This window comes from Mustela nivalis (genome assembly GCF_964662115.1).
Source record: "Mustela nivalis genome assembly, contig: HAP1_SCAFFOLD_1508, whole genome shotgun sequence".
Taxonomy (NCBI): Eukaryota; Metazoa; Chordata; class Mammalia; order Carnivora; family Mustelidae; genus Mustela; species Mustela nivalis.
Genome location: NW_028135156.1, coordinates 26,160 through 44,724, shown reverse-complemented (window position 1 = coordinate 44,724; position 18,565 = coordinate 26,160). Strand labels below are relative to the sequence as shown.

The window sequence follows — 18,565 nt, the reverse complement described above, 5'->3', positions numbered from 1 at the left end:
GAGGCATTAGGGGAAAGAAGAATTTTGAAAGTTGTGAGACAAACATCTGAGAGTTAAGATTTGAGCTTGATGAGAAAGGAAAGGAATGGAGTCCTTTACTCAGGAGCAGAAACCGGTTGTAGGGTGTTGGTGATGAGAACCTATGGACCAGATAAACCTGCGAGACAAAGAGAGTGAGGGAGGGATGCTGGGGAGTTTCAGAAGGGCAACGTCAACCACGTCGAGGACTGAGAGAGGGGCCATGTGAGGGTTTGAGTGCAAGAACCACAGAAGGGTCCGGTCCTCGGAGGACACAGAATGTGCAGTGGGTGAGGTGGATGGAGTCGGAAGAGTTGACAGAAATGGGCCCAACGTGTTGCAGGGTTGTTTCCACAGGAGCCCTACAAGAGACAGGACTGATGTAGGAAAGAGGTTAGCATTCAAGAGGCCGATGGTCAAGAAAGAAGTCTTGAGACGGCTTTGCTGGCAGGAGGTGATTTTTATTAAAGCACAGGGATACGACCCTTGGGTAGAAAGGGCTGCTTGCTGGGGTCGTGACGGGAGGCTGACTCTCTGGGATGGCATTGGGGGAGGTCAGGCAAAAGGGAAGTTTTGCGAGAACGTGGCAGGAGGACAGAGGACACCGAGGATACAGTTGGCTTTGCTCTTGTGAAGGGAAGGTGGTTTTTCCTGCTAGGAAGGCATGAATTGAAAGATGGTGGGGAGCTTCCTGGAGGAATGTTACCTTCCTCCTCTCACAGGTCCTTCTCAGGGGACTGCAGGTTTGAAAAGAAACTCTGTCCCTACGGACATTTCCTTCGGCCTCAGCCTCCCTCAGTGTCGTGGAGGGGAGGGAGATGTCAGGGCTTCAGGAAACGGAGATCCGGGCCTCTGGCAGGTCGCTAGGCTCTCATTAAGCGGGCCTCTTGATTCCTGCCGAATCACGAGGACTTTTACAAACCGAGGGAGACTCTGGTCTTGCCATCTGGGGAGAATCTGTTTTTTCCTTTCCTCAGCTTGAGGGCAGTCAGAGCGCCTGAGGGATGTCCCCCGTATCCCAGGTTGGGGGGGCGGTGTGGCGTGCCAGCTCCTGCTTGGTGCTCAGCTAGCCTTCTCCTCCCTCCTCGTGTGCCCCTGACCAGGGCGGAGCATTGCGTGGTTAAGGTTGTTGAAGGAGGACGGTCTCATCTTCTGTAGCTTCTTCCTGCTGAATAGGGGCGTAGAGCTGTCCCTCCGCGTGGGTCGTTCCTGGTCAGGTGGGGTAGGCCCAGCTGGGGGAGGCCTCTGCTGTCAGAGTTGTAAAAGGAAGAGGCCGCTGAGTGCAGGGGAGAGCCTCTCCTCCCTAAACCTCTTGCTGCTGCCAAACAACACAGGCTGAGCGGGGCCCGTTTTGTGGGGCCGCTGCCAGTGTTGAGCCCAGCATTGGTCACGGTCCTGTGCGTCGAAGCGACAGGGGCGGTTCCGGTGCGGCACCCTCGGGGAATCCAGCAGGGGTAGGGCTGCTGCCCCTCGAGTGGATCCCAGGGTGGTCAAGGGGCCCTGGCAGTGCCGCTTCGTCCTGCATGTGTCATGCTCTGCAGGGTTGCCGGGGACTGCAGGGGACAGCCCCTGCAGCAGACAGGGGAGACGACGGGAAGGCTGCTGTCCCGCCCAGTCCCAGTTGGGCCCAGTCCCAGGTGGGCCCAGTCTCCCCACACAACGGATTGTTGTGGGCCCAGGTGGTTGCCTCGTGCTCCAAGTGTCCGTCATCGGCAGGGCCTGGGCAGCCAGCTCTGGGTGTGGCGGCCGACTCAGAGGGTCCTCTCGTCTCGTCCTCGGGGCTCCAGTGCCGTCCTCTGGTGGGCTGCCCAGAAGTCGTCTCTTTGGCCTACGGAGGTCCGGCGTAAGAGAGCCGTTCCTGCAGGCGTGTTTCCCTGTGTGTTCACGCCGAATCCTCCTCCGGGCCCAAATCGGAGCCGCAAGTGGGGCCCCAGGGCCCTCCTGGCTCCCTTTGTCGGAGCACCCCAGGAGCCTTTGGTGCCTCGGGGTGGTGGGCACACTGTCCTGTGGCGCAGCTGTGGAGACAACGGGTGGAGTGGTGTGAGATAGTGAGTGGCGTGTGGTTTAGGCCATGTCTTACCAGAGGCCTGTGGGGTTTGGGGGAATATGTCTTCTGAGGTGTTGAGGTGGAGGTTTCCCTGCAGGACCCATGCATGACGTGAAGAAAGGGGAATTTCCCGTGGGCCCCCTGGGGCTGAATGAAGGCTTCACAGCCAGGGTCCCTCAGGCCCTTCCCTGAGCGTCCTCCTCCATGACGGCGGGGTCCTCCTCCTGCTGGGCTGTCCCTTCCCCAGCCTCTCTGAGAGCCCTGGACGTGCCCCTTCTCTGTGGGGGGAGCCTTTGCCCACATGAGTGTTGCAGGTGGCGTGGCAGAGACCACGTGCTCCCGACCCCCATGGGAAGTGAATTGGCACAGTCTACGAGCTGTGGGCAGGTGTTGGGTGAGGTGGGAGCAAGCAGGGTGGCCTTTTCCTGGTGAATCTCCCCTGCCGACTGAGGGATCGAGGAGAGTCTCTAGAGTATGAAACTCACAAAGCAAAATGGTGCCATGAGGGGACCCACTACCTCCCACGAGGCATCTTGGAGGCTCGGGGGACTGGAGGTGTTGGTCAGATCGTATGGGAGTGGCCGGCAGACATGACTCAGCTGGAGACCGGGCCCGACTACGTGCCCACAGGGATGCAGCGCTGGGAGGGGTGAGCTGTCCTGCTCCTGTGAGCCCGGGGGCCTGTCTTGTTTGCTCATTTCTCACGTGCCTGAAGTGGGAGATGAGGCCACCTCACCACTGTCTCTTCTCGAGTAGTGTCGTCTGGGAGTCAGCCATCTGCTGACTTTTGCAGGGTGGGAGGGCAAGGCTTGTGTCGTGCAGAGGGAGGGGCTCAATGGGGGGCGTGGAGCCCTTTTCCAGAAGGTCACTGTGCCTAGGCTGCCTGGGGTCCAGTCCCTCCAGGTAGCCAGGGCCCTCCCTCCAAGATCAGCAGCTCCTGGACGACAGCGCCTAACCACCACAGGGAGTTGCCTGGATTAGGTGGAGGTTCCCCGTGGGATGTTCTCAGGTCTTCCTAGTGCCTGCAGGGACTGGGACCTTCCTCTCCTCTCCTCTTTGTGGTCAGAGGCTAGGGCAGCACCCAAGGGTTTTGTGCGGTTTGCCGAGGTGCCCACAACAGGGACTGGGCAACGAGGGAGAACGTGTGTCCATGTTCACCGGCCCCTTTTCCTGCCCGACTCACCCCGTTCCCGAGTCCTCCTCTTCTTCTGCTTCCCTTGTCGTTTGCGCCAAGTCCACCGAAGGGAAGCTTCTTGAGAGCTAAGAGCAAGAGCAGAAGTGGGCATGAGCACAGACTCCCCGGCATCAGAGAACCAAGTGTGGGGATACTCACACCCAGCCTCCCTTCCCGAGGGCCCTCCAGCCGGGTGAGCCGTGCCCTGCTGACTCCCAGCCCTCCTCTCTGCTCTGCTGTCTGGGGCTGCTTCCCAGAGTCAGCAGTGAGGGGTCAGGGTGATGGTAGGAAAGGGGTGAGGAGGGCTGCCCGGGGATTTCATGCAGCAGTTCCGATGTAAAGCTTGAGTGCCTGCCGGAGACGAGGGCCTCCAGGGTGGGCATCGTCAAAGCAGGGAAAGGGGAAGCGCTGGGAGGAGGCGCTTATGGACAGAGGAGAGAGAAAGCCCAAGAGATGGAGGTGGAAGTGCATTACAGGCACAGGGTGGCTCCTTCCGACGGAAGCGTCGTCCGTGGAATCCTTCTCCGGGTCAGAGAGCAGCGAGGATGCTGGGGTTGGCCATGAGAGAGGACAAAAGGGAGTTAGTGCAGCTGGCGACCCACTGCTCTGGGGTTGCTGGGCTCTGCCCTTAGTGGGGTGTGTCCCTAGCTCCGAGTCCTCCTTGGCCTTGGTCGCTTGATTTCCGCAGGGTACAGGGGGGTCTCCGGTTGCCCACCTGCTCTTCCCACCTCCGATTCTCTCCAAGACCCGGAAGCCCGGCTGTGTGATCCTTTCCCCCCTGGAAGCTGTCACTGTCCCTAAGACTGCCTCTGCGGGACTTTGTCTTCCTCTGTCCTTGTACTTGTCCTTCCCTGCTCTCTGTCTTCCTCCTCGTCCTCTTCCACCTCCTCCCCTAGAGATGCTCCATGTCCTTCCCCCTGCCAAGCTCCACCAGTCCTATTGTTGTCCAGGAGGGGGCAACCATGAAAGAGAGGAGATATGCTGGGTCCCCTGGAATCAATCCCCCGATCTGTCTGTGCTGGGAGCAGCTGTCATGGGCCTGGGATTGCTGGGGAAATGCAGGGAGAGATGGCCCACCTCCTCCCCACAGCCCATGTCTGCCCAGGGACTGGGATGACCTTCCCAGGGACGTGTTTCAGGGAACGCAACGCCCTCTGTTTCCCTAAGTGTTAGAGAGGTTGAATGGAGACGGGAGCATGGGAAATTGTGCAGGCGCCCTCAGCTGTTCAGGGCAGCCCTGGAAAGCATCCATCGGTGTGGTTACTGAAACACAGGATTCCTGCCAGTGCTCCTGCTGAGGCTTGCCGGGAATGGACGGGGTCGGGGTGTGTGTAGGGCCCTGGGCAGGCCTGAGGAACGTTTGCCGTGTGGGCATGCCTAGGGAGTGGGGAGCATGGCCAGGGCTGTGAGCGGCGAGGTGGGTTTGTGAGAGGAACCGTGACTCCCTGGCCCTGCTCCCAAGAGGCTCTGTGCTATGCCTCGATGCCAGCTGGTGAGAGGTAGAGTGGACCCGGGGCAGCAAGTGTGTGAAGCAGGTCCAGCAGCCCCTTCACACAGGCCCAGGGGACCGTGGCCCGCGACAGGGGTTCTCCAGGGGAGCTGCATGGGGGCGTCCTGCCCTTGGGAACACGTCCACAGGTCAGACTCGGCTGGGGTGTGAAGGCTGGCAGAAGGTACGATTTACAGGAACCTGTGTAGTGAACCCAGGGGAAGGACGCTTTCCCTTCTGCAGCTCTGGGCATCTCCTTGAAGTATAGCAGCTTGGAGAGAACCGGGACGGTTTGGTAGTGGAGGTTAGGAGGGAGAGAATTTAGACCTGTCTTCTACCTCCTGGCTCAGACCAGAGCGTAGTGTCGCGGTTCTCTTGCCCAGTAGAGTGCGGTTGGGGCCGCCAAGTCCTGAGCATGACCAGGTCTGGGCCCGTGCCAAGAAAGATTCAGAATCTCTTGTGCACCATTCCCGAAAGGCCATGAGCAAAGAGGCCAAGCTTTGACATGTGGCAGCGGCCAAGGGAGGCACGAGCAGCTTTGATGGGAAAGATCCTTCAAGGAGCCGCGCAAGGAGTCGAGTGGTGATGACAAACCCAGCCTACCCTAAAGGCCCGTGGACACCTCGTCTGTTCTTTTCATCCCGAAACCGTGACATGAGCAAATCATGCCTGTGCCAGAGCATCCCTGTCCTTGGTGGTTTTTGACCCACCTTCTTCATTCTCCGGAGCGGCAGGGGCAACCCCATGTTCCCGGGAGCCATGTCCCCATGTTCCCCTCTTCGGTGCCATTCCCTACCTGAAGAGACTTCGTCCTCACTGAAGGAGTAGTCCTCGATGCTCTCTACCAGGAGATCTGTAAGAACTGAAAGAGGAGCAATGCCATTAGGAGAGAAACCGCCTCACCCCTTCCTCCCAAGTGCGTTGAGATGTCTCTGGGCCGTGCAGCATCTGCCTGACTCTTCTGCTGTGCTTTCAGAGGTTCACGGGGCTGGCGGAGCCGGAGCCCTTGGAGGAGACGGGGATTGGAGTCTCATGCCTTCTAATGAGGCCAGGATGCTGCAGCAGCCACCTCAGTGTCCGTTCTGCATGCCCATGACCGCTGTCCCCTCCCAGCGCAACCATCGGAAACTCCAGTTGTTATGGGACTCTTGACGTGTGGCTAGTGGGAGTGAGCAACTGGATGTTTTCGTTCCCTTGATTTCTGTGTACTGCACTGAGATAAGAAATGACTGTGTACGATGGATACTAGACAGACTCATTCCTGGATCACTCAGCACTAGACACCAACCAGGAGCGAGAGACCAGGCCTGCTCTCCTGCATATTTTTCAGGCATCTGTGGCTGGCGTGACAGGGACGTTGATCAAGGGAAGACGTTCCCGGGCTCACACACACCCACCAGGTGCTGCCGGAGGTCTTTGGCCCCGAAGAGATGAAGGTGAAGCCCCAGTTCCTAGAATAAGTGGGGAACGGATTCCATGCAGCACGGATCTAAAGCATACAATGTGCTGCTCTTGGGACAGAGAAGCTGCTAGAATAGATAAGGGAACCATAAAGGAACACAAGGAGCCACGACGTTTCTGAATATGAAGAAGTCAGTGGTGGGTCTCTAGAAGCTGACCTTCCAATACCTTGGATGACTCCCCTGAGCCAACAGGAGGGTGCTGGCATACAAAGAGTCAGGGGCACCTGGGAGCCGAAGATAAATGGCCCCGGAAATGCGCTCATGTTGGCATCACGATGCTTCCCAAGAGGACCGCCCAGAAAAAGCATCCTCTTCTGAAACAGCGAACAGAGTGAAAAGGCAGCCCACAGATTGGAGACCCCCTTGGCAATCCTTATTTCAGAAAAGGTGTGTTCACTGACGTAAAGGAAGAACAACAAAGAAAACCAACCAAACAAAAGAAGACTGTGATTTCACCAAATGAAAGAATCGAGAAAAAGACTGGAATAGTCTGTGCTGCAAAGGGAACAAATAACTCGGTCAGTCAGACGTCGTACGAAAAGATGCTCAGCATAAGGCATCGTGAGGGCAATGCGAATACAAAGGACGCCGAGCTGTGGCATTGTAGTTAGGGTAGCGAGGACCCAAACCAGGAATTCAAACCCAGTACCCATGTTGGAAGGAGGCAGAAAATTGGAGACTTTGTATGCAATATGTGGAATGCAGACTGGAATGCAACTACCCTGGAAAAGCCCGTTGAGTGTCCTCGGAGAGCAGCGAAAGGTACTCCCGTGGATCCCGCGCGTGCGAGAGAGAAAAAGAGATGTTGGAAAATCAGATTCTGTTTCCAATACATGTTCTCATGAGAGAAAGTCTTGTTGGTTGCCAAAGAACTCTGAAACCCTGATTTGGCTCTGTTTCCATTCCCAGGCACTGAACCCCCTTGAGTTATCTATTGGCCCAAACCTCCCGAATCTAACAAGGCCCTCTTGCATGGACAGATGGCCAGCAAAATGGGTGGTGATTGTCCTGTCACCCCTGTTGAGGTTTGAGGTTCTTTTTGGCCACCTTGCGATGCCCAGAGCACCCTTCGTTCCTGCATGGAGGGGGCCCAGGTGCCGCCAGTGATCCTCAGTCCCTGAAGACGACCTCATTCCCCCTTGGATAGGACACCTTTTGGGCCCACCTGCAAGTGCCCCAGCAAGGACCAGTGGTGGGTGTGGGGTTTCCCTGGGAGAAGGCCAGTTGCATTCTTAGACACAGTATCTGCAGGGAAATGGTAATTCTCCATGGAGAAACACGGAGTGAATTGGCCCCATCTGTTCCCTGGCCATTGCCCCTTTGTGCGCGTCATCCCCGAACGGGCTTTTGCATGCGGCTGCCCCGGATGCCGCCTGCAGAAGGGAGGAAGTGTGTCCCAGCACTCAGTGCTTGCGATGAGGTTGGGAAGACGCATCGTGGGGCCTCTGATGCAGAGACGAACGTGTGTGTGTGTGAGTGCAGTGTCAAGAGGGAGGTGCTGTGACCATTCTTGCCCGAGACCTACCTTGGCGGGAGAACCCCATGGACGCTGACTCAGTAACAGGGACACACTTGTGTCTTTGGGGCACAGTCTAGCCCTTCCTAGTTTGCGACGGGATTTGTTTTCTGAGGGAATTGATGTGATTTTGCAAGGAAAGAACACCTCTTTCAACTGTAGGTGTTGAAGAGTTTTTCCATGTCACGTTCCTGACGTGACAGTGATGGGAAACGTCCCCGAGGACGTGGACACCATTAATCGCCATTTTGAGGGGACCAGACCTGTTCGAGAGCGCAGCATTCACCCACCTGACACACACACACCAACCCTGAGAATCACAGCACATGGATTCCCATGGAAACAGACCACGTGCCCAGCACCCGATCCTACAGCACCTAAGAGCAGCACGGTAGCTTCCGGGGCCAGGGTCACGAGGCCTGGGTTCTCGGTCCGGAACATGACCCTTAGTCTCGTTGCAACAGGATCTGGATTGTGGGTGGCTCTCAAGATGAAGCCTGCAAGGAAGCCCCACCTTGCCCCTTGTCCAGGTTGCTCAAAAGCAATGAGTGACTCTAGAGGACAGCATACTTACCACTAAGCTCCTTTTCCAGCCGGGCCACCTGCGATTATAGAAAAGAAAACATGATGAACATCAAGTCCTGCCTTGTCCTGTGTGCACAGCTCTTTTGGTCTCTTGGTGATGGGCAGGGTCATGGGCAGTGATATGGAATCCACCTAGAGGTCGCATGCCCTGGGTCCATTAGGTGGCACGGCGGTGTCAGTATCACCCGTGAAAAAGCTCACGACCCTATGGACAGTAACCGAACCTGCTGTTTCCTGCAGGGTCTTTGGAATGGGGCGTCCCTGGCTAAGAGTCGCTCTCTCAGGAATCTCTCCACCAAGGACATTGTACATGCCGAGATGTTTGGATCTGATTGCGAGTATCAGGGAAATAAGGGATGCTGTACCTCACCTGAAGGAAGGCTGACTTACCACCTTGGTGAACAATGGGCCCTCTCCCTCTGTGCTGTCCACGTCAAGGTCATCGTACAGGCTAGCCAGGGGATCTGGGTGGATACACACAGAGAATGTCGGGACCCCTATGGGACTCTTTGGGAATCGCTCGGGGAGCTTTGCTTGGCGTGCACGTGTGGACATGTGTGTGGAGGTGGGGAGCTCATCAGTATGGACTGAGCTGCAGTGGGCCCTTCCTGGATGGAGGACGAAAGGTCCTGGAGAGGAGCAGGGATGTGAATAGAAACTCTGCCTCCTGTTGGAGCTACAGGGCCTGGAGTAGCTGTGAAATAGTCCATCTCCAAGGCACACCTACTGCCTGCCCCCAAACCTGCACCACCTAAGAGCAGCGCAGTAGTTTCCGGGGACAGGGCCATGAAGCCACGGGTCTTTCCCCAGGAAATCCCTTTCTGTTACCCTGACCCTTCTTCTCATTCCGCCAGACCTGGAATCAGGGTGGTTCTCATCGTGGCTGCGACGAAGCCCCGACCTTGGCCCTTTTCCAGGTTGTTGCAAACAAGTGAGTGACTCTAGAGTACAGAATACTTACCGCCATCCCCTTCCAGCAGGGACACCTGTGATTTCAGAATAGAAAACAGTATGAACATCAAATCAGGCTTTGTCCTGTTTGCATGGCTCTTTTGTTCCCTGGGGCACCAGAGGAAGCCAGATGGGGAAGGGTGCTAGAGGCCCGTGAGCCCCAAGAGCAAAATGAGTTCTCCACAGATGTGCCCAGTCTTCCTAGAGGTCCCACGTGCCGGGTCCCACTGGACAAAATAGGTGCCAAGGAGGAATAGCTGCTACCCGTACTAAAGCTCCCTCTCCTCCAGATGGTAGGTGATCATGCTGTGGTTGTCCCAGCCCCCCTGCAATGCCTTCGGGGTTAGGTAGCATTTGGTAACAGATTCTCTCTCAAACTTCTCCCTACCCTTTCAATTGTGCACGCTGAGATTGTTTTTTATGTGACCTTGATTTAAAAAGCCAGAAGAATTTTGTGTCTCCCCCAAAGAAAGGCCAGCGTACCACTCTGGTGTAAAACGGGGCGTCTTCCTCTGTCGTTCCTGTTGAACGTTCACCCGCCTGTCCATCCAGCCAAGCTAGGGAGAGATCCACAGAATGGTCAGTCCAATGGTGGGGCTCGGTAGGAAGAGCTCAGGGAGTTTCGCTTGGGGTGGGCGTGCCCGGGAGTGTATGGCGACGTTGGGTTGCGTGGGTATGGACTGAGTAAGCTGCTGCTGCATCGAGAGAGGTCAGGGCAAGGAGCAGGAACGGAGGGAGAAATACTGACTCTGAACTCGAGCTACAGGGAATGGAATCAGGGTGACCTCTTCAAGCCGAAAGTGGGTAAACACTAAGACACACGGTCCGTTGTACTGACGGGCAAGCTCTTCCAACCAGCGACTGTGTCGTGGTCATTGTCAAGACCGATTCGTGGCCGCTCCCACCTATCTCTCACCTCTACTAGGAGATTGTATTTCTGCAGAGGAATGCTGTGTGGCAGGGTTGCATTCAATGCAAGCACAAGTACCCTAGAGGTTTCTATTTGTCCCTGAGTCATGCAGGGTCAGGAAAACCAAAGACCCAGGATTTCTACGTACTGACATCTGACCATTCCAACAGAGTCCCCATCCACAAAGTGCTGATTCTTCCCAGTCTTCCTTGCCTGTGACATGTGGGTGTGTCCTTGGAGTCCGCGGGACCCAGTTTCCCGGGACCCACCTCCCCCAGTCAGGACCAGGCAAGTTCACGAGAGAGCGGAGGCCAGGCGAGAGAAGGGCACTCTCTAACCTGGCCATGTAGCAGATTGTCAGGAAGTCGGATCGGGCCCCGAGCTAATGATGAAGCTTTCCTGGCTATTGCCATTTGCCAGTGAGCCTTCCCTCTGTGCGTTCAAGATGGGAGCGTTTTTGTAAGGCTGGTGGTGATGTCTGGGTCGACTAAAGTAGCTTCTGATTCCTTTGTGTTTTGACCCTGTCTTAGGAACGTCCCGAGCTAGGACAGATGTGGGCCCCTTCCTTTCTCCCCATCCCTGTCTGAGGAAAGGGAATCCTGAGCAACCCTCCAGGTGGAGCTGGGGTCAGGGAGGAATGTGGTGTCCTAGGGGGGGTGTGTGCAGCGGGGATGAAGGAGGTTTGGCTTTGAAACTTTGACCCGTGCCGTCAAGTCCATTCAGTGGGAGATGTCTTCTGGTGAAACTCGACGGAGTCCGCACACCCACATGCCCGGTCCCGTCGCATCGACCCACGCGAAAACAAGCCCCAACCCTCAGACGCACCAAGCACACCGCCCGCATGACCTACTGGTTTCCAGGGACTGTAGCACAGGGTCCTGGTTTTCTGCAGGACACTCCGTTTGTTCAGTCCGCCCCAGCTTCCGTTCCCGGGAGGAACTCAGAAGGGGGGAAGCTCTCCAGACCAAAGGAGGAGAGAAAGCCCTACCTTGATCTTTAGCTACATCTGTCTCCCTAAAGGGAGTGATGGGGGAATAGGCATATGGGCCATATCCGGTGACCGCCTCCTGCAGCTGGAGAAAGGGAAACCCAGTGAGGATCCCCGCACCCTGTGCACACCGTGTGCACACATCTCTGTGCCCTTGGTGTGTGTCGTAAGCAAGCTAGATGGGATGCGGTCATTGAGTCTATGATCCAGAGGAGGAGGAAATGACCTCCCGAAAAGGCTCCGGCTTGTTATGTCAAAACTCCCCCGTCCATTTTCTTCAGCAACTCATTCCAAAGCCATTTCCCATAGACAGAATGACCTGGTGGAAAATGCTCACGACCATCCATTGTCTAAGCAATGATGGTGATGTTTTCTCAGTGCCCGTCTCAATCCGCTGTCCATTAATGGTATAACCACATGGCAGGCTCTCAGCACCAAGGACATTGTCTCTCCCCTCTGGCATGTCCATGCTCAGATGTTCATGGAAAGAGAAATCAAACACTGGCTGTCCCTCAGAAGCACAAAATGACTTTAGCGAGGTGACCCAACGGTTCATACATTGAAGCTTCTGCCTTCAGCTCAGGACTTGATCCTAGGGTCCTGGGATGGAGGCCCACATTGGGCACCCTGCTTGAAAGGGGAGCCTGCTTCTTCCTCTCCCTCTGCTACTCCCCCTGCTTGCGCTCTCGTGCGCACTCGGTCTGTTTGTCTGTCTGTCTCTCTCTCTCTCCTTCTCTTTCTGTCTTAAATAAATAAAAAGTTGAGGAACAATGAGTTTACCTGAGGGAGAGTCGGAGTTTCCTCCTCAGCCCTCAAAGTGGGTAGTAGCTCTTCCATCAGGTCATCGTGGAGAGCTAGGAGGATACAGAGGCACCGTGAGGACACTGGTGAGGCTGCTCAGGAAGTAGGCGGGGATTTTGGATGGATGAGGACAGGAGGGGAGTGTGCGCGTGGGGGAGCGTAGGAGGTACGGGCGGCACTGCTGCCGGGCCTTGTCCTTGGTGCAGAGGGGAAGGGATGGGAGAGGAGCAGGGAGGAAATGCGAAGAGGGTTCTTGTCTTTCTAGCTAAAGTGAGCCCGATCAAAGCCAAATAGCCAGTCCAGTACATGGGAAGCCTAAGCTGGCTTCTGTGTGAGGACCGAGTCCCATAACCTCTCCTGACTGACGTGCCACTAAGGCGTCCCACGCTGCTGCTTTGGACATCAGCTCTGGGCCCAAGATCCCCACCTGCTGCGACTATATGCATCACGTCTCTGTAAGATTTTGCACGGCCTAAAAAGCAGCCTCACTTGCCAGGCTGCATTCAACCCTCAGGAAAGGAGCCTAGTAGTTTGCTTCACTCATCCTTTCTTTGTCTTCAGAAAATGCCATGTGCAACACTGGAGAGCACGGACATCTTAGCTTCTGTAAACAGCCATCACCGTCGATGAGTGTGATAGAATCCTTCCACTGTTCTTGAGCTGTCCCGTGTGTGTGTGTGTGTGTGTGTGTGTGTGTGTGTTTGTGCGTGTTTCCCGTAAAGACAGTGGCTGTCCGAACCCTCCCAGGTGTTCTGACCAGTGGAAAGTTGCTTACACAGTGGAGTCTTGTTGGAGTGTGTGTTGATAGGCTGTCGGCCTGCTTTGCAGGAGATTTGCTCCGGGGATGTTGCGTGTAAAGCTTCCACCCAAGCTTGACCTTGCTTTCCTATTGGCTAGTGGTATTTGAGTGTGTGCTTAGAGAATCTGAACCTTCCTGAGGCTTAGGGAAATCTTATCAAGTACAGTCAGTTCCCTCCGTGATGCTTTTCTGCCATTGGTCGGTCGTGTGTACACACTGAGACCGGCTATGACTGATGTTGCCCTGTTCTGTCCTCCACGGGTCCACACGCTTTCCAGCCATGTGGGCTTGAGCACGAGGATGTGGCTTTTCTCTGTGCACTTGACTCCAGGGACCAGGCTGTAATCTTGAACGTGGGCTTCTAAGCTTGCCCTGGCTTCTGTGTCCATGGAAGCCACTGTGTCATGTTGGGTCCTGTGGGGGACCATCATAGAATCTAGGTATTTGGCTGTGTGCACAGATGCTTATGGCCCTTTGCTAGCTAGCACCCATGGTACATCATGACCCCCCCTGGCTGAGGGACTAACACAGGTGGGTAGGCCAGAGCAACTTTCAGATTGGAACCTGAGCTCCAATCTTGGCTTTCCAAGTAGGAGGTCAAGGGTTTGGTCCCTTCATCTCTGCACCATGCCCGTCTCAGGAAATCAAAGGGAAATGTCCTCCAGGTACAGCTGTGGTGGGTAGGGGAAGGAGTATGTCAAGTGTGCCAGGGTGATGAGAGTGTTTTGGAAGGGGGGCACTGTGACTGTGGTGGAAGTGTGAGAAAGATCTCCTGGGAAAGGCACACAATCACGTTCCCAAGCATAACGCATGGGGACACATACACACACCTGCACACCCCCACGCACACCCCCACGCACACAGGGCCTTCATCCCACGTGCACACAGATCAGCCCTTCCCTATGTACGAGTTCTTCCAGGCCCTGTTCGACGTGGTGACCGTGCCTCACCGGACAGTCTCGGTCAGTATCCCCCACCCCCCGTTCCTTGTTGGAACCCAGAATCAGGGGGCAGGCTTCTTTGTACTCTAGATTTCCTCCCCAGAGCCCGATGCTCTTAAATACGTACAGCTGTCCTTGCTCCCAGCGTCTACCTGCGATTGGGGAAAAGGAAACACAGTGAGGATCCCAGCATCCTGTCCTCTGTTGGGCCAGCTCTTTGGTTTGGGGAGGACTTCAGGCAGTTAATTGGATGAGGTCCCGTGGTTGAGTCCATGTCCCCCCACCCGAGTTCAGGAGGACCGTTTGAATGATGCTGGAGCATCATTCAATCTCCGAAGTCCATTCTGATCAACAGACAGAACGTTCTCTTTCAAGCAGAAACCTTGTGTTTGATCCCATGGAGTTTGTAACTGAGGCTGTCCTGTGTCATCACCCTTTTTGGGTCCACTGTGCGTAAGAGGTCAGACCCAGCATTCTTCTATGAGGGGAGGCTGCTGCCCCCTTCCCCTGGGAGGTAAAGTGCCCGATGTTCATCAAACTCCACTGATGGAAGAAATCAAGGAAGCACCATTTATGTCTCTGAGAAAGAGAGGTGAGCTTACCTCAGGGAGAGTTGGGGGACCTTCCTTTTTCCAGCCCCTAGGAAGGTGCTTGGACTGTCCCTCCACCCGGTCTAGGAAAACAGAGAGGAGCTGTCAGGACATTGGCTGCACTACTCAGGAATGACTCGGGGAGTTAAGTCTGCTGGATGTGGATGCGGGGCCAGAGGGAATGGACGTGAAGGGTGACCACGCAAGGCCTGTGTTGGACACAGTGGTGGAGACAGTACACAGTGCTGTACACAAAACACAGAGGAGGGGAGCAGGATGGAAAAGGGAAATGGGGCCTTGGCTTTCTAACGGAGGGGATGTCATCAGTGGGAACTCTCAGCGTCTGTCTGGGAAACACTCAAGGCACCCTGGGTTTCAGGGCGCAGTCCCCTGAGCCTTCCTGCCCACTGTGAAGCCAAGCCAGCTTGCCACTTCTTCAGCTGGTCATGGGGCCTGTTCAGCTGTCTCCCCTGCACCTCTGCTGTGGGACCCTATCGCTCCTCTGTCGTGCCTTGGAGTAGTGGGTTTTTCGGTGATGGAATCTAAGTACTGGGGACGGTTGTATTTGTTAGTACGCGTCCGTTCGGTGACAGTGCTGACATCCGTGATGCTTTGTAGACCGCACTGCCATCTATGGGGAGAACGTTGCCATCCTATCCCCTGGCCCCTCTGTACCCGTGACGACATGACCGGCCCTCCCCGTTTCCTCCCTGCACCGTCCCTTCCACTTTCTGGGTCTACGAATGTCCCTACTGGAGTGTCCTCAAAGCCTGGGATCGTGTAATGTACCTCTTTCCTTGTGTGCTTGCTTTCAAAATGCGTGTTAGGTTTCCAGGGCCCATCTGTTTCGTAAAATATTGGAAACCTTTGTTTCTTCTTGCGCCTGAATTGCACTCCATGATGCGTATGGATGCCATTGAATGTGTTCTTTCCTCCCGTGATGGATTTGGGGGCAGTGCCTGTCTGGGGCTATTGGGAACCCCGCTGTGTGAGACATTAGTGCGCAGATTTCTGTGTTTCCAAAATGAGAAGACGTCACCGAAGGCATTGGCCCCATTTGTAGAACGGTAACCACGTGGAATGTACTGGGTACTTCAGTTCCCCAAATGTGGCGAGGTCGTTTTGTTCCTTTGAAGATACGTAGCACACCCATGTAAGATGTGGCTAATGGGCGGAAGTGAAGGGGGGGGGGCATCGTGAAACCTCCTGTCGTATTCTGGCCCATTTTTCTGTTCAGCGGAAAACATAGTCTCTTCCTTCCTACACATCTAAGAACCATGTTTCCTGGGGAGACCTGTAGGGACCTGTGTGTTCCAGAACGACCTAAGATCTATCCCTTCAGCTAGTAGACACTTTTTTCCTGTGCCCCTTGGGTCCAGTTTGAATGAGGATCTCATCATGACCCGTGGACGTAAAAGGGGACGGACGGACGGCATAGAGGGAAATGGCTACCAGTGAAATCAGAGGACAATGTGTCTCAGCAGTTTTAAAGGCTTCGGTTATGTATGTGCTAGTGAACGACAGAATGTGTCTCCAATCTACGTAATGAGTCAATCCCCAACGTACCTTCCTTGGTGTCCTTGATGATGTACACCTCATCATGGAAGGAGAACCGCACTCTCTTCTTGGGTCCTCGTGGAGGGAGGGGCGTGGGTGGGGGCGTCTCCACATCGTCGAGGAAACACTCCCCACAGAACTCTGGGAGACGCACAGAAATAGAGAACAGTGTCGGCACCTTGTCGTCAGGAGCCCATAGGGGGATTGGACATCCTTTCCTTCTGGTCCATCCGTCTCCTGCCCCTACTCGCCAGGTGCCCAGCAGGCATTCCTCCCTCCAGGTGGGACTTAGGAAGAGGTCACCATGTGCTGTGCTCTGAATTCAGCCCCCTCCCACACCCACAGGTTCTGTGGGCAACGGCTTGTATGGAGCAGAGACAGGACAGAAACGCAACAGAGTGCCGTGAGCACGCGTGATGTCCTCAGTCACAGCCATTGAGCAGCCACACCTACCCGAGAGTGTTCCCCAGAACCCTCTGTGCCCGCTTCCTTGCCCTCCGGCCTAGACGTTAGTGTGCCGCCACGGTGTCCCAAGTGATTGAGTCTAAGGAGCACCTGGGACCTAGGGGAGGACTGGATGCTGCCCAGCCGCTCCGCAGGTGTTGAGGAAGGGACCGCCTAGGGACTCAGCTAGATGGCTGGCTGTGGTTGAAGCCACAGTGGAGGACAGTGGAGGGCCCCGATGAAGGATTGATCTGGGACAGGGATGTTGTTGTTTCCCTGTGGCCAGAGATCCCCCCCGCCCCTGACACCAACCCACGGCCCCTGAGGAAAGGTCCTGAAGCCCTGAACCAAGAGCTGCCCTCACAATCTGAAATTCCTCTGTGCCAGTGTTTCTGTAGGGGAGAGCGAGGGCCACGAGACCAGCCTCAGTCCTCACTCACATCTGTGTTTGGGGCCCTGACATCAACTATGTGGTGGTTTCTGCCCAGTGGGGCCCTAGTGAAGGACCAGGAACGGGTAGCATGGGCCACGTTCCCTCACCTCTCTGCAAGGTCAGCCCAGTCGCCAAGGCTGTCCTGAAGGCCAGTTGCAGCCCACGGCTCCTGGGGTTCTGCTTGGCTCCCAAGGTGATTCAGACTCCCAACGGTCACATAGGACCCCGTCGAGAACTCGCTTGCCTTCCGCTCCCACAGGTTACACTTTGACCCCACCAAGAACACGCTTGCCTTGAGCTCGCCAGTCCCGAGGAGCAGTCGATGGTACGAACGATCATGGAGGTGGCCATGTGGGCTGGCCATGTGGGGTGGTTGGTTTCAGGAAGGAGACGGATGATGCTGAGGGGCCCGCTCTTGCCATGCGGACTGCTCTGAGGAGCCTGGATGGAAGTGAGGCTACCCTGGCTGGCGTGAGTCCCTCCCTACTCTCTCATTTTTGCCAGCATCCCCTGTCTACTCTCAGGTCTCTTGATCCCCTCTGGAGACTGTAGGTTAAGCGGACAGTCTCCTGTCTCCCTCCCTAGGCCGGGCCTGGAGAACCCAGCCCAGCAGTACCTTTGAGACCAGCAGACAGTCCACTGTGCAACTGCCGTGTGTTCTGTCCACCCACCCGGTGGCACAGCCCGTTCCCGTGCACTCCCCGGCATCAAGCAGACGGCCCGTGAAACCCTGCACATCAACCCATGAGACCACCCCGCTATCTTCCAGTGTCTCTCCTTCTAAAAACAGCTGCATTTCGACCGCTGACCCTTCCTCTCCGATTTTGTCGTGTCCATCGGGAAGAGGTGACCGGCAATTCCTCCCCCTCAAATGTGGTGCCTGGGTCGCACCAAGGTTCTCCTGATCCGGGGACAGCAGTGTGGCGTGTGACCTGTGTGTTGTCCCTTTAGGACTGTGTCCGAAATGGGTATTCAGAAAGAGTATGGTTTTCTGAACGTAGAAGTACTTTAAGGATGGCAGCTTCCCCACGAAATCCTAGCGAAATCACCCAGACAAACGAACAAGCACAGGCATCGAACCGGGTGGAGGAATCAGAGGGTTGAGCGGAAAAGCCAAAGGGAAGAAGCCTGTCTCTGTGAAAGGGAGGCAACCAGCTCGAGAGAAGAGAATTGAGAAAATCGATAGGCACATACCCGTACAACAGCAGTTAAGATTCCCCATCGTGGGGACTTCTACAGCCGCTCACCAAACCGCCACAACCTCGGCTCACAGAGTGACAGTTGAAACGGAAGGATGGACGCGTGTCATCAGGTCACCGTGGCGATGGCTCATGACAGAACTCTGAGGGTGAAGGCATCCCTGCACACTTCTGTGGGGTCATGGAGGGAAGTGGGTTGGAGAGGAGTCGTTAGATGATAGGCATTGAGAAAGGCACTTGTGGTCAGCACTGAGTGGTGGAGAGAAGTGATGAGTCCCCGAGTTGTACTGCAGAACGCAATACTGCGCTGTATGTTAACTACCTGCATTTTTGGACATCCAGAAGAGGAGACTCCTGAGGGCACCTAGGAGACTGAAACGTTCATTTTCCTATCTGCTACTCTGGAAAACTCCTCTGTTTATACGAGATTGTTTCACAAAGTCTCTCCAGGAGTTCTTGGGTGGCTCAGTGGGTTAAGTCATAGATAGTTTAATTAAGTCAAAGATAGTTTCTTATTTAATGACCTTTTGAAAGTTGTAAGAAACCAACATTAAACATTTATTTTTTTACCTTGGCTTCGACACCCCCATCTCTTTTTTCCAGAGTTTCTTGGATTTTCTGACCTCAGGGGATTAATAGTGTTCACAGGAAAACAGAATA

At 55.3% G+C, this 18,565-nt stretch overlaps 3 protein-coding genes across 7 annotated transcripts in view; 1 reads left to right on the top strand and 2 right to left on the bottom strand.

Annotated features, from left to right (window-relative positions):
* Window positions 1-18,565, top strand: part of LOC309857895 (uncharacterized protein) — a 105,946-nt gene that overhangs the window by 76,948 nt on the left and 10,433 nt on the right. The gene's annotated exons all lie outside the window — the stretch shown is intronic.
* LOC309857891 (uncharacterized protein) lies at window positions 962-9,120 on the bottom strand. The gene is made up of 6 exons (XM_082750611.1): window positions 8,683-9,120; window positions 8,282-8,309; window positions 5,525-5,590; window positions 3,714-3,787; window positions 3,249-3,325; window positions 962-2,033 (listed from the first exon to the last, which is right to left on the bottom strand). The coding sequence occupies exons 1-6, from the start codon at window positions 8,845-8,847 to the stop codon at window positions 1,901-1,903; spliced, it is 543 nt and encodes a 180-aa protein (XP_082606737.1). The 5' UTR covers window positions 8,848-9,120; the 3' UTR covers window positions 962-1,900.
* On the bottom strand, window positions 10,781-17,958 carry LOC309857889 (uncharacterized protein; the record flags this gene model as incomplete). The annotated part of the gene is made up of 7 exons (XM_082750608.1): window positions 17,901-17,958; window positions 15,839-15,970; window positions 14,285-14,355; window positions 13,810-13,834; window positions 11,922-11,995; window positions 11,142-11,226; window positions 10,781-10,800 (listed from the first exon to the last, which is right to left on the bottom strand). The coding sequence occupies exons 1-7, from the start codon at window positions 17,926-17,928 to the stop codon at window positions 10,781-10,783; spliced, it is 435 nt and encodes a 144-aa protein (XP_082606734.1). The 5' UTR covers window positions 17,929-17,958.

Bases quoted from the DNA above. Each gene is read 5' to 3' on its own strand.
- LOC309857891 (XM_082750611.1), bottom strand. From the start codon at position 8,847: ATGTCCACACGTGCACGCCAAGCAAAGCTCCCCGAGCGATTCCCAAAG. The intron at 8,310-8,682 runs GTAAGTCAGCCT...CTATAATCGCAG, and splicing joins GCCCATTGTTCACCAAGGTG to GTGGCCCGGCTGGAAAAGGA. The intron at 3,788-5,524 runs GTAGGGAATGGC...GGCCAACCCCAG, and splicing joins TGAGGACGAAGTCTCTTCAG to CATCCTCGCTGCTCTCTGAC.